Genomic DNA, 13,655 nt, shown 5'->3' with positions numbered 1-13,655 from the left:
GCAGTGGGGGTCCCCAACCTCCGGATTTGACCACCCACGGGCCACTTCCCACTGAAATCAGGGTGCTGGGGAAGGGGGCGCCCTCTATGGGTGGCGCCCCATTTCGACCGCTCAGGTCGAACACACATAGAGCCGGCCCTGATATGATGTCAAATAGAGCGGGCGTAGCCTGCAAATTACGGCTCTGCATACAAGCTCACGGCACTCCCATAGCTGCTCTGTGCATTTTGATACTCACCACCCTGTTGCCCCCCCACAAACGCATACTTCCAGCTAGTCTGCATTTGCATAAGATGCAGCATTGACAACCTACTTATGAATTTGGAGAAATCGTGCTTGAAAACTGGAGATGTGTCTGTTTTTACTGATGCACCAGACTGAGAATCAGGCCCCTAGTAAGATGCATATTTATACTCATGCTATAATAACATAAGAAATATATTAATATCACACCTTGGCACTCCTCTGATGACATAGGGTATCCATTCCTCTTGCAGTTAATGATACAGCCACATGGGAGATGAATCCAGTGCTCAGACAGAACGAACAGCGGAGTGGTGGCAGCAGCAAGTAACGTCAGAAGGAAACTTATTGTTTCAAAAGAAAGGTTCTGAAAGCCGACAGTGTGCAGAACCACCATTTGTATCTGTAAGACAGAGACGTAACATAGTAAACTGTCCAATCCACAAACAGCTAAGGCATAGCATTCTGCAGAAATGTTACATGTTAGGTTAGGGGTTATTTGCATTGACATTAGGGTTGCCTCCTGGATATTATTTTTCAGTTTGAACATAATTATCAAAGGAGTTGTATAGAACAAAAGAGGATAAGATATAAGCATGACCTCTACCATAGGAGAAAATACACCTGTGCACAGGGGTGGTTTAAGAGAGGAGGGGGCCCATGTGCAGACTCCGTGCAGGCCCACTCCTCTTTGCAGTGGAGTAGACTCACGTATTGTGCCAGTGTCTACTTCGCATGCACAGGTCTCTGGTAACATGTCGGCCACACCATGGTCCCCGGAGACTTCTCTACCGCGCATGCGCAAATCTCCAGGAAAATGGATGGCGTGCCATATTAGCTGTGATTTCTGTTGCAGCGATAGTGCTGATGTGAGAGGTAAATATTAACCATGTGTACAGGGTGTGCTTTGTGGGCTCCACTTTTAGAGAGGAGGGGGCCCGTGTGCAGTCTCCGACATGGACCCCTCCTCTCTGTCCAGCGGCCGGCAGCGCACTGAGCTGTGCGAGGCCAGAGCCGGTGTTATATACTCTGGGCACTAGAGTGCGTCCAGAGTCTATAGAGTATGGCCGCGGCGGCCATTTTCTCTGTACTGGGCATGCGCAAACGACGGGAAAATGGCTGCGGTGGCCATTTTCCAGTCTTTTTTACAACGCCAGACCCCCACGCCGACGTGGGACTCCGGAGAGGTAAGTAATACTATGGATGCCGGGTGTGCGGTGCGGGGTCCCCCTGGAGCCAGGGGCCCGTGTGTCCCGCACATTCTGCACCCATTATAGATATGCCCCTGGCTCCGCTGTTCTCAGATACCCTTGTGTACCTCACACCCTGCACCCGGAATGGGTATGTAATGCTGCTTGTCGGGATGCCTCCTGTGAGAATACCGCCAGCAGCATCCCGACATTTGGTATCCTGAGAGGGATACTTACCCTCCCCCCTTCCCTCCTAACCCTCCCCCCTTAGTGTCTAACCCTAATCCCCCCCAGTTGAGCGTAACCCTAACATCCCCCCCCAAACCTAACCCTCCCCCCTGCGACTAACACTAAGGGCACCCCGGACTTACCTTGTTCGGGCTGGCGTCCTTCGGTGTTCTGGCGTCGGGATTAAGATAGGCGTCGGTATTTTGACGCCTATCTTAATTCCTTTGTCGGGATTTCCCTGTTGGTATTGAGACCAGTGGCACCCATTATAGATACTCCAGTGCCTGTGCAGTATCTAATAAGCAAGTTAACCAAAATTAGACAAAGCATACCTCTCAACTTTCTGTTGAGGGGAACTTCATGCTACCCAGATTTTGATACTTAAATTAGAAATGTGCACTGACTGTTTTGTTTTTGGATCCATTTTGGTTTTGCAAAATCGCCCCAACGTGTTTTGATTTTGGTTTTGGATCTGCATTTTTTTTTTTAAATAATAAATAAAAAAACAGCTAAAATTATGTAATTTTGACCTGTTTATATGCAGTCCAAAACCCAAGTTTGGTTTTAAAATCTGAGTTTCAAAACATGGAAGAATCAGGGCCGGCCTTCTTGCTCCGAATCAGGGCCGGCCTTCTTGTTTTTTAGAGCGGCCTCCTGGCCGCTCGCATAGCTGTGGGTGACCACCCACAGCTATAGTGAGTGGCCAGGAAGATGGTTGCGATGGTCAAGACCATCGCGACCATCGGGCTTGCGACGAGACTCTTGTGGTAGGGTCTTGTTGCCGCAAGCCCCAGAGAGATTTTGGCTCTAACAGAGCCGAAATCTCTCCCACTGACATCACTCATGATGTCAGTGGGGCCGCCCCCAAACGGAGGCGTTCACATGGGAACACCTCCGTTTGGGCAGCCACTCCCCCGGCCCTCCCACCAAAAGGGGCGTGCTGTCACTCAACATCGACAGCACGCCCCCTTTGGTACGAGACCTGGAGCGACGGTTTGTCCGTCGCTATCCGGGTCTCGCGCATGCCCACTGGGCCACCATCGACCCACTTGCAAGCGCATAGCGCTCGCTAGCGTGTCTGAATCAGGCCCTCGATTCGACTCGGTACCCCAAAGTGATTCCGAACTCAGACTCGAATCCACTTGAAAACTCAAAATTTGTTGTCGGTACTCTGGGAACCAAATCGGCCTCTAGCTTAAACCAGTGTAACAAGTCTAGCAGTCATACATGGTAATTATTGCATTGATAATAAGTCAAAATCACAGAACTACAAGACTGTTAAGAGCGCATACTGTACATACATTAGCATTAATAAGCAGATAGACACGGTACTCATGTATGTTGTGCTCTTTATATTTGGCGGCATTCAGTTTTCCAAAGCCAGCATCTATATAGTAAATGGTAAAAGTAATACTTTAGTAATAGAACCATAATTTTGTATGCAAAAAGAAAATGTGATATGCACTATTGCATGATACTATTAAGTGTTTCTACAATGAGGCTCAGTGAACACTACACTCATATTGGAGAGTGACTACAACAGAAATATCACAGTAAAGACTTGGAAATAGCACATAGATGCATTATAGATGATTTCTAATTCAGGATTTTGGGAGGCTTTCAAATAACACTATATAAAAAGTGTCACTTTCTGCACATAGTTAGATACACATGATTTATTGATGTCCACCAGTTAAAATACTCTGTGACATTTTCATCTACAGTAGATGCTGTCACCTAACACAACACTTCAGAGTGCAGTAAAATAAATATTTGGCCTCATTTATGAACTGTAGAAAATTTACCTAAACAGTCCATTTCATTTGTCCACTTCACATTGACATAGTCATAAGGGCCCACATCCCAGATTTTAGAACTGGGTCGGAATAAGAAATTTGTGGTTGATGCTGAGTTTACCCATGGTTGCCGACATTCTGGTCTGGCTGCCCCTTCCGGGAGGGAGCAGCCAGAACGGCATGGCAGGAGTGGCTGGCGCAGGGGTGCGGGGCCTGGACAGCTTACTGTCATTTGTGGGAGGAGCCGCCCGATATGACAGTCCTCCCTCTTCCTCCCGCATAGACTAGCATGAGATCGGCCATCGGAGCTACGGACGACCTCACCGGAGCGTTCAGTGGCCGATATCATACCCACACATGGAACGATATAGCTGCGATATCGCTCCAATCTGTTGGATCGCCCGCTATATCGCTCCGTGTGTGAGAGCCTTAAGGATGGCACCGCCGGACGATGCCCACCTTTGGCTGGTGCCCAACCAGCCAAGGGTGGGCGTCGTCCGGCGGTGCCACCAGTGGCCAGGTGGTATAATAAGGATGGGACTGCCAGGACTGGAGTCTTGGGTACGCCCCTGGCTTCTAGTCAGGTCAGATGTCCAGGGCCGGGTAGCTACTGGGGCTTGCTGGCGGCTGCCTGGTATATACAATTAATGAATCTTTTATTTTTTTACACAAGATACACATGACGTCATTACATCATGTGCGCCGCATCACTGCAGTGAGGAGCTGGCCACAGCCAGAAGTTATGAAAAGCATCTGTGTGGGCTGCGGGGGCAGGACACGGGTGGCCAGGGGCTGGAGAGACAGAAGCGGGGCTGTCTTGGGAGACAGAAGGGGGATGGCTGGGGAGACAGAAGGAGGATGGCTGGGGAGACAGAAGGAGGATGGGTGGGGAAACAGAAGGGGGGTGGCTGGGGAGACAGAAGGATGGTGGCTGGGGAGACAGAAAGGTGGTGGCTGGGGAGACAGCAGGGGGACGGCTGGGGAGACAGAAGGGGGATGGCTGGGGAGACAGAAGGGGGATGGCTGGGGAGACATAATCAATACAGTACTGTAATCCTTTCCTAAGGGCATGCCATGTGACATTGGTGATTTGTAGTGCAATTCAGTACTGCTTACACACACATTTAAAGACATATACAGAAATCCTGCACTCAAAGCCCTTTATGCATATGTATATAAATGGGATGTAGTTAAAAAGCCAGCGGATGGGATCCAGGCTGCCAATACACCGACGTCGGTATCCTGACCGCCGGAAAAATGCAGACACCGCTATCCCGAATGAGATCAGGTTAGCAGCCTCGGCATCCTGACCGCCGGAATCCCGTACATCCAGACACCGGGTAAATATCACTGTCCCCAGGGATAGAGGGGTTAGGGTTTAGGTACCGGGGGGAGATTAGGGTTAGTCATCTCCCGGGGAAGGTTAGGCGACAGGGATGGGGGGTTAGGGATAGGCACTAGGGGGGGGGGATAGGGTTAGGCACCACTAAGGGAGGGTTAGGGGGTAGAGGGAGAGGGTTAATAAAGATGTGCGCCGACCCCCGTGTTTTTATTTTGGTTTTGGATCTGGATTGGTTTTGCCAAAACCTCACCTCCGTGTTTTGGATCTGGATTTTTTCTAAAAAAAATCATAAAAACAGCTAAAATCACATAATTTGAGCCTGTTTTTGTTTCTACAGTATAATTAACCTCAACAACATTTATTTCCAGTAATTTCCAATCAATTTTGACCGTCTCACAATATTATTTGCTTCATCTAGTTAAGGCCAAAAGGTTGCATCCAGCTAGCTGGCTGACTAAGCTAAGTGACACAGTGGGCGGCACTAACATGTGGCAGTTCAGTTTCTAATTTCCATCACGGATAGAGGACCTCATTCAGACACGGTCACAAGCGCTGAGCGCTTGCAACCGGGTCGATATTTTGGTCCTGCACACGCGCAGCGGCTGCACTGCGCGTGCGCAAGCCCCGGAGCGAGAGAAAAACTCTCTCACTCCGGAGCTCACTACAAAAGGGCCGGCTGTCGATGTTGAGTGACAGCTCGGCCCGTTTTGTCGGCGGGGCGGAGGGGTGGCGGAACACTTGCCATTTTGTGGGCGGCCGCACTGACATCAGCAGTGATGTCAGTGGGGAGCTTCCTCCCTGGGGCTTGCGGTTGCTGAGACCCAATCTTAGGGTCTTGTTGCAAGCCCCGATGGTCGCGATGGTCTTGACCATCGCGACCATCACCCTGGTCGGTCGCTAAGCTGTCGATGGTAACCCACAGCTTAGCTAGCGACCAGGAGGCCGCACTAAAAAAAAGAAGCGGCCGCCCTCATTCAGAGAGAGCGATCGCTTCTTGCGACCGCCTCTGAATGAGGGCCACAGTGTTATACAGTGTGGGTTGGATACACCAATAGGGCACTTACTGTGACAGCAGTGTCGGCAGAGCGGGGTTGCTGACGGTGTCCTCAGTACATGGAATGGCAGTGCTGCGGTACTGGCAGTGTCCTCAGTGAAGGGTACTGGTGATGTCGGCAGTGCGGGGGTGCCAGCATTCTCTTTAGTGCAGGTTTGCTGGCTGTGTCAGCAGCGCGGGGGTGCCAGTCTTTAGTGCAGGTTTGCTGACTGTGTCGGCAGTGCAGGGGTGCCAGCGGTGTCTTTAGTGCAGGTTTGTTGGCTGTGTCGGCAGTGCAGGGGTGCCAGTGGTGTCCTCATTGCAGGTTTGCTGACTGAGACGGCAGTACGGGGGTTGCTGGCGGTGTCCTCAGTACATAGAATGGCAGTGCTGGCAGAGTTCTCAGTGAAGGGTACCGGCGGTGTCAGCAGAGCAGGGGTGCCAGCGGTGTCCTCATTGCAGGTTTGCTGATTGTTTCGGCAGTGCAGGGGTGTTCTCAATGCAAGGTGCAGGCGGTGTCTGCAGAGCGGAGGTGCCAGCGGTGTCCTCAGTGCAGGTTTGCTGACTGTGTCGGCAGTGCCGGCGGTGTGGGTAGAGCGGGGGTGCCAGTGGTGTCTTTAGTGCAGGTTTGCTAGCTGTGTCGGCAGTGCGGGGGTGCCAGCGGTGTCTTTAGTGCAGGTTTGTTGGCTGTGTCGGCAGTGCAGGGGTGTTCTCAATGCAGGTGCCGGCGGTGTCGGCAGAGCGGGGGAGCCAGCTGTATCCTCAGTGCAGGTTTGCTGACTGTGTCGGCAGTGCAGGGGTGCTGGTGGTGTCCTCACTGTGGGAGTGTTTGAAGTGTCGGCAGTGTGGGGGTCGCTGACGGTGTCCTCGGTACGTTGGACAGCAGTGGAGTGTCGACAGCGGTGGTGTCAGGCGGCAGGGGCCATCTTTTCTTCCTCCTATCTAGTGTTTTCAATGAGCTTAACGCTGATTGGCTGAGAGCTGTGACAGCCAATCAGCGTTAACCCCGCTGAAAACAAAACCTCACAACTTGACAGAGGGGTCGCAAGGTTTTGCCTCGGATCAGGGATCCGGGGCAGGCAGGGAGATCTGAGCTGCGCTCGGATCGCCCCGGATCCCCAAAATTCGGGTGGGTCCGGTTCTCAGGGAAACGGACCCGCTCATCTCTAGTAATCAACAGTGTACAAGGTATCACCCCAATGGTATATGACATTCAGGTAAATGTATATCAAATCTAAATAGTAGGCTGAATCATGCTCAAACACAGTTCAACAAATATCCTATGGATGCTATTGATTAGCATCCAGTCTCAGTCTAAACCATCCACCTGCAGTGCACAAGCCGCAGCGTGTCCTGTGTGCTAGAAATGTCCCAGTGTTTGGTATGTCAGGGTAATTAATAGCCTGCACTGCAGCGCACTGAGCCCCGCGCCTGCCCATTCCCGCAGGCTGCCTGCGGTCCTCACCTCTCGCTGATTAGATCAGCAGAGCGCTCTGGTTACAGACCTGATGGTCTTCATACAGCCAGCGGCCGCTGCCCAAGCCCTGCATCACCGCTGGTGATTCACCGGCTCTCACGAGCCATCGCTGTCGCTGACTCCGGCGGCAGCGCAGCAGTCCATACGCAGCTCTCCCCTCACTGCTGCTTTGGCGCCGGCGGTGCCCCATTCAGCACCGCCCTCAAGCCACCGCAGTTATGCTACTGCTTTCCACTGCTCCGCTCTGACAGGCAGAGCAGAGCCAGGAGCCGGCCCAGTGATCAGCTTTGTGGTCTTAATATACCACATGCTGGTCAATATAAAAAAAAAATGTTTAAAACAAAAAAAAACACTTACCTGCAACGGGATTGGCGATCCGTAACCCCCTCGGATCAACTGATGCTGCAATCAGCTGAGATGCCGGCACTTTACTGCATCTCAGCTGATCTGCCGGTCGGAATAGGAGGTCACCGCTCAGCTCCCCGGTGCAGGTAAGTGTTGATATAATCTTTTTTTCACCGGGGAGGCAGTAGGGAAGTTGGCCAGGGGCGTAACTCCCAGTGACAATGGAGGTGCCTGCCTCTGCCTGCCAAGCCCTGAAGGGGCTTCTCCAGCTATAGCATGTAAAGCAGCACTTGTGTGGTTCACAGAGGAAAATGAGTGTGACTGCTGATCTTCCACTGCAGCTCTGCAGTGATGCACCCACTGATCTGCTCTTTCCCCCGCTAACACCTGCAATATGGGACAGGAAGGATCCCGCCTGATACTCCTCAGCGTGCACTACAGCAAGAGACGGTGCACTCACCACTGCTGCTAGAGAGTGAGCTGGGACCCGAGACACCTGTCTGTTCTCCTATCCCAGGGACCACTGGTACAGAGAGCCACCCGCCGCTAACCGCTGATTCTGCATCACGGCGGCTCACCAGCACAGAGCCACCATCAGGGGGGGGACTGCCGGGACTGGAGTCCAGGGCCCGGACACTTGAGGGGCCCGAACACTTGAGGAGCCCCTCTGCTACTTCCCTCCCCCCCCCTTCCATAATAAAAGTAAGTAACTGTCACTGACATGCCCGGCCGGGGGTCCGCTCCTATCAGCGCGCTGCGTTCACTATCCCCTATCTCTCCTCCCATCTACCCACCCACCCCACCCCACTGCAGCCATGTTCAGGGCTGGCTGTGGGAGAGGATTCTCCACGGCTGCTCTGTGCTGCTAGCCTTTAACACAGTCGAGCACCCGGACAGCTTCACTTCTCTGAGCACCTCTTAGCAGTGCTAGATGTGCTCAGAGAAGCAGAGCTGTCCGGCTGCTCGACTTAGCACTATCGGCAGGGGAGCATGCATCGTGACATAATGTCACATCACGGCAGGTTACTCTGCTGTGCACCGGGCGCTCCATCAAAGCACAAGAGCCAGCTAAGCACAAAATGGTAGACCAGAGACCAAAGAAAAGGTAGTAAGTTTGCTGGGGAAGGGGGATTTGAGACTGGTAATTATTAAAGGAGGGTGGGAGTTTTAGTGTGATTTTTAAAGGGGAGACTTGCTGTGAGGAGATTACAGAAGGGGAGGGGGTTCTGTAAGGTGATTATTGAAGAATGGGACTTTCTGCGAGGTAATTACTGAAGAAGGGGGAGCTGTGAGGTGATTATTGATGGGGAGGATTACTAAAGAGGGGGAGCTGTGAGGTGATTATTGATGGTGGAGGACTTTCTGTGAGGTGATTACTAAAGGGGGGGGGCTGTGATGTGATTACTGTAACATGGTCAACTCCACTGGCTCCAGCAATTTTTAATATGCCTCCATTTTCTAGAGGTTCTCTTTATTATGGGGGCTGGAGGGCCCTGCCAATTTTGTCAGTCCCGGGCCCCACAATTTCTGATGTACTAAACCTTGCTGGATGGAGATGATGTACCAACTAATCAGCTCCTAACTGTCAGATTTCAAACACAGCCTGTAATGTGAAAGTTTTGAGTTGTTGGGTTGGTACTTTATCTCCAGTCACTTTATTTCTTTCCAAGGCTTAGTACATATGCATTGAAAAGTAAGCTCTAAAAAATAGTGTATTTTTGCCCATTTGCTGAGGCACAGACATCTCAAGATACATTCAGCTCTGTACCAGTACCTCCCAAACTGCCAGGCCAAAGCTCTTAAATTGGGACTGTCAGTGCAAAATCAGGATGGTGTCCTGGACTCCGAGAGATACAGTAGAGTATGGGGTCTCCATGAGGCAAATAGCATATTGCACAGCGTAGAGTAGGTAAGCCTGCAGTCTCCCCCTCCTGCATCTCCGATGGGTGTGATGATGTGATTACGTCACCGTGGCCCCGCCCCATTACACAATGCTAGGATTACCGACATTGTGAAGAGGGTGGCGGGCCATAATGGTTTAACTGAACATTACAGGAAAAAAATTAAAAGAAATAATATTTATTAATTACAGATTTTTTCACAATAAAATGAAGTTTGTTCTGGGAAGGCAAATTTAAAAATTGTATCACGCCTTTCATATTGTCATATTTACACTCTTTCAATGCAGGGCCATCTCTTTCATTGGGCTTGTTGGGCAGTTGCCCAAGGACCCGTAGCTTGTAGGGGCCCGCCAACCCGCCCCCCTGCAGCTGCGGCCAGTTGGTAAATTTGTGATATTTTTATAAGCCGGCCACCGGTGCACTGTATTCTGATCTAACCTCCCCCACCTCATCCCCTCCCCCGGTGATGAGTACTCACCTCAGTACCAGTTTCACTTCATCCGCCGGCTTCAGACCAGTCAGACAGAGTCTCTCTGCATGTGTGGGAGGTCTGATGGGCATGCAGGAGGGTTTAATTTTATTAACCATTTACATTTTTTTCCCGTGAATGGGTGGGTAAGGGCCCCAGTACATTACTTTGCCCAGGGCCCACACTACCGTTAAGACAACACTGTCTCAATGATGGTGCATTGATTGGCTGCATTCTTATGGGTATTAGTCCAACCTTCAAAGGGTCTGCCTCCAGTATATTAAGGAAACCAGATCTTCCGACTCAGACTGCCCCTGGTGTTGTTTAATTAACCTATTCTCTCAGAAACGACATCTGCTCACATTAATATATGTATCATTGCAGCCGTCTCTGACAGGCAAGTAGTTAATAATACATTTATTTTTACTCAGCTCCCTGCTAGAGCAATGCTTCATTGTGACATGTCAAGGCTATAGACAGAAAAAAACACTAAATGACTGTTAGTTACAATGAGTGTGATAAGGCAACAAGTCACAAGTATTTAATCCTGTCATATATATTCATGTTCAGTATTTATACACACTAAGAAGTAAGTGGTTTTGACCCTTCCAGACCTTATGTTCCCTAGCCTATATATGCTGGTGACTATAACAATTATAAGGCACACAATCAGAATATAAAAAACTGTCTCTTAAAGTTACTTGAGTTAGCCTCCAGTTTTTTATAATACACATAGTCTACATATTGCAATATTAAAGAGCATGCCTTTACCATGATAGGAAGCCACAGAATGACTTTAATCAAAGCAAGAATGAGGGAAAATCGCTTCTGTGCATACAGCACTGTCATGCTCCTGCTACCTCTCATGCTGTTTGTGCAGTGCTGATCATCACCCAGGCTCCTCTTGTACACAGCCTCTGAGCTCACACAATTCTCATTGAAATTCTTCAAGGTTTTTCCAGCAGGATTATCAGGAGGCACAGACGAGGCGTTGCTGCCCAGAGGTGTATTGGGGGTTAGAGAACCCTTTGCAATATCTCTGTAATTCAGATAAAGTAGTTGTTCCTGGCTATCCGAGCACAGCAACTGGTGACTTAAGGGGACGGAGAAAACAGTCAGAACACAGAAGCTGATAGAATACAGAGCAAATAAAAACAGCACGTAAGAGCCACTGCAGTCTACAAGGCATCCCCAAGTGGTGGCATTGAACGCACCCCAGCCAAAAAAAGGCAGCGCACTTATTGACAAACTAATGACCCATGTGCTTAAAATGGTCCATGATATCTTCGGTGGCAATTTTGTGGTTTCATAGTTTGATAGTTTGGTAGATGTGCAGAAGTTATAAGAAATAATTATAGATGCTTTCAAATTGCTGGATACTCCCTGGAACAGGTAGAGGAAAGCTGCAGCAGTACACAGTTGCTGGGAAAGCGGATTACCAGTCCATTGTTTTAGCATGAAGATAGACACAGGTACCACACTCAGCAGGTCATCCACAGACAAGGAAGCCACAAGTACAGAGAGTGCAGACCTATTCTTTATCCTTATCAAGGACACCAGAGAATAGACAGTGCTCACTAAGACAATCAGCGTCAGTGTTAGAGTAAGACAAAACAGAAATGCATTTGAAGTAGATGGTGACTTTGGCGTCTCTGTACTGAACCTAGTACCATTTGTATACAGAGGAGTCGTTGGTACCGACATTGTGGAGGAGTTTGTATTCTCCTAATATATGAGAGGAAACACTGAAAATGAGGCAACCATAATTCTCCACTTTCTTTTAAGTCTTCTTCTCCATGCAAATATCACCCATTACTTCCCGACTTTCTTTCCCTTCTGGAAGGATGCAGATATTCACTACAGAAAAAGTTCCATTTACGACGTTGAATATGTAGACCAGAAGATTGCAATCAAAAGACAAAACAGTTTAAAATCTTCATCATGGCATAGTTTCTGTATACTGTCTTGTTATCATCTTTAAAGTTTCAAATCCATATAGTTCAAATACTGTATGCTAGGCTGGCAACATCTCCATCTGTGACTTCAACCTCCTGCATAACATAGGCAACTTGGCAGATGGGCTGCAGTGAGAATGAAATGAGAGCCGGATACAATGAAAGCATGCTAGCCCTGTGCGGACTGTAGTAGAGTGAGATCTTCTTTGACTCAGTCTGTGCAGTTCAGAGCTGCAGGAGGGTGGAGCCTGCTTCTAGCTCTCAATAGGAAGAAAAATAAAAGCACGAGTCTGATGTATGCAATCTTCTCTCAACGACTAATTTGAACAAATATTGTGCATTTCTAACTCATTTTACATTCATGTTCAACTTGCTTACAGAACACTACCATGCAGCGTGTAGCTATTAGATTTTATTTTTATATAGATATATCTTGTTTTCAAAGTAATATATCTACGTTTTCAAAGTAAAATAATGCTTTTGTTTTACTGTACATGGAGTTAATATCCTGCTTTCCTACTAAACTTAACGCAATAAATACATGTGTACCGTGTTTCTATTAAGGGCCGCTACTGAGGCTGAGCGCTGATAATTTGTAATAGGTGTAACACCCCCAGGTTTGTATTAATTGTGTCAATTTGGGCTACAGTAAGTTGGGTAATTTGTTGTGGTAATATAGGATTTAAAAAACTGCTCTGCTGCCTGGGAGTGGAAGGTCATATGTGAGCCATGCATTAACGGCAGCAAATTCCCCAGTTCTGCCCATTCGACCTGATCAGCCAATCTGCAATTTGATCCACAGATCATCGCCCATCGATAATCGGCTAACGAAATTCAACATGTAAAAATACCCAACTCACTGATTCCGACCATTTTTGGGTTGGGATCAGAGTATCAAGATTGTGCAACATGTTGAATTTCCCCGATTCCCTGACCATGATGCTGGCAGAACAGGAAATTGTGGCAAACTATCTTGGATGCTATTTAGGACTGTTTTTAACTACCACCACATTTCCACCATGCCTATGGATTGTGCCCGCATCCCTCCTGATCTCCCCATGCAATCTGCTTATCCACTCCAACTATGCCATACCGAACGTCGCAGCAAGATGACCCCTCAAATGGACCTTAGTTGTGGCCCCCAAATCATGAGGCTTGGTGCAGTTTTGCTCAACTCATTGTCTTTTTCCTCTTAAGTTTAGACTAACCTTTCCATAGATGTTAGATTACTGTGACCCTTGTATTCAGCCCATCTGTGTCACCCCTGTTTGTCTGCCCCCTCCCCTTTAGAATGTAAGCTCTCACGAGCAGGGCCCTCTTCCCTCATGTGCTTCTCCTTGACTTAATTATACTTTAATTTACAACAGCACCCAACCCTTGGTTGCTGATACCATGCTGCTTATTTAAGTGTTATGCAGCAATATATAAATCATGTATTTGTCCTGCATTGTTTGTACTGTTAATAACTGTTTTCTTGTGTGCTTATTTGTTTATGTACTGTGTAAGGCACTGCAGAACCCTTGTGGTGCCATATAAATAAAGGATAATAATAATAATGTATGGGCCCGTATAGGTAGACATGAGTTAGAGGTTGAGTTTCTTTAGATTTCTTGTTTTATGTACTGATATTTGCCACATAAATCAAGTATTGAGAGGGAAGGGCATAGTATAATATG

At 48.7% G+C, this 13,655-nt stretch overlaps 1 protein-coding gene across 1 annotated transcript in view; it reads right to left on the bottom strand.

The window, feature by feature from the left end:
• Positions 1-12,149, bottom strand: part of GPR149 (G protein-coupled receptor 149) — an 80,215-nt gene extending 68,066 nt beyond the window's left edge. The window contains exons 1-2 of the mRNA XM_088447649.1: positions 10,796-12,149; positions 454-646 (exon numbers count right to left, since the gene is read on the bottom strand). Of these exons, the coding sequence (XP_088303775.1) occupies positions 454-646; positions 10,796-11,728 (1,126 nt within the window). The 5' untranslated portion in view covers positions 11,729-12,149. The remainder of the gene's footprint in view (positions 1-453; positions 647-10,795) is intronic.
• Positions 12,150-13,655: the final 1,506 nt, after the last annotated feature.

This window comes from Taudactylus pleione, unplaced genomic scaffold, assembly GCF_031769625.1.
Source record: "Taudactylus pleione unplaced genomic scaffold, aTauple2 ptg000436l, whole genome shotgun sequence".
In the NCBI taxonomy this organism is placed as follows: domain Eukaryota; kingdom Metazoa; phylum Chordata; class Amphibia; order Anura; family Myobatrachidae; genus Taudactylus; species Taudactylus pleione.
This window is presented reverse-complemented; position numbering and strand designations above follow the sequence as displayed.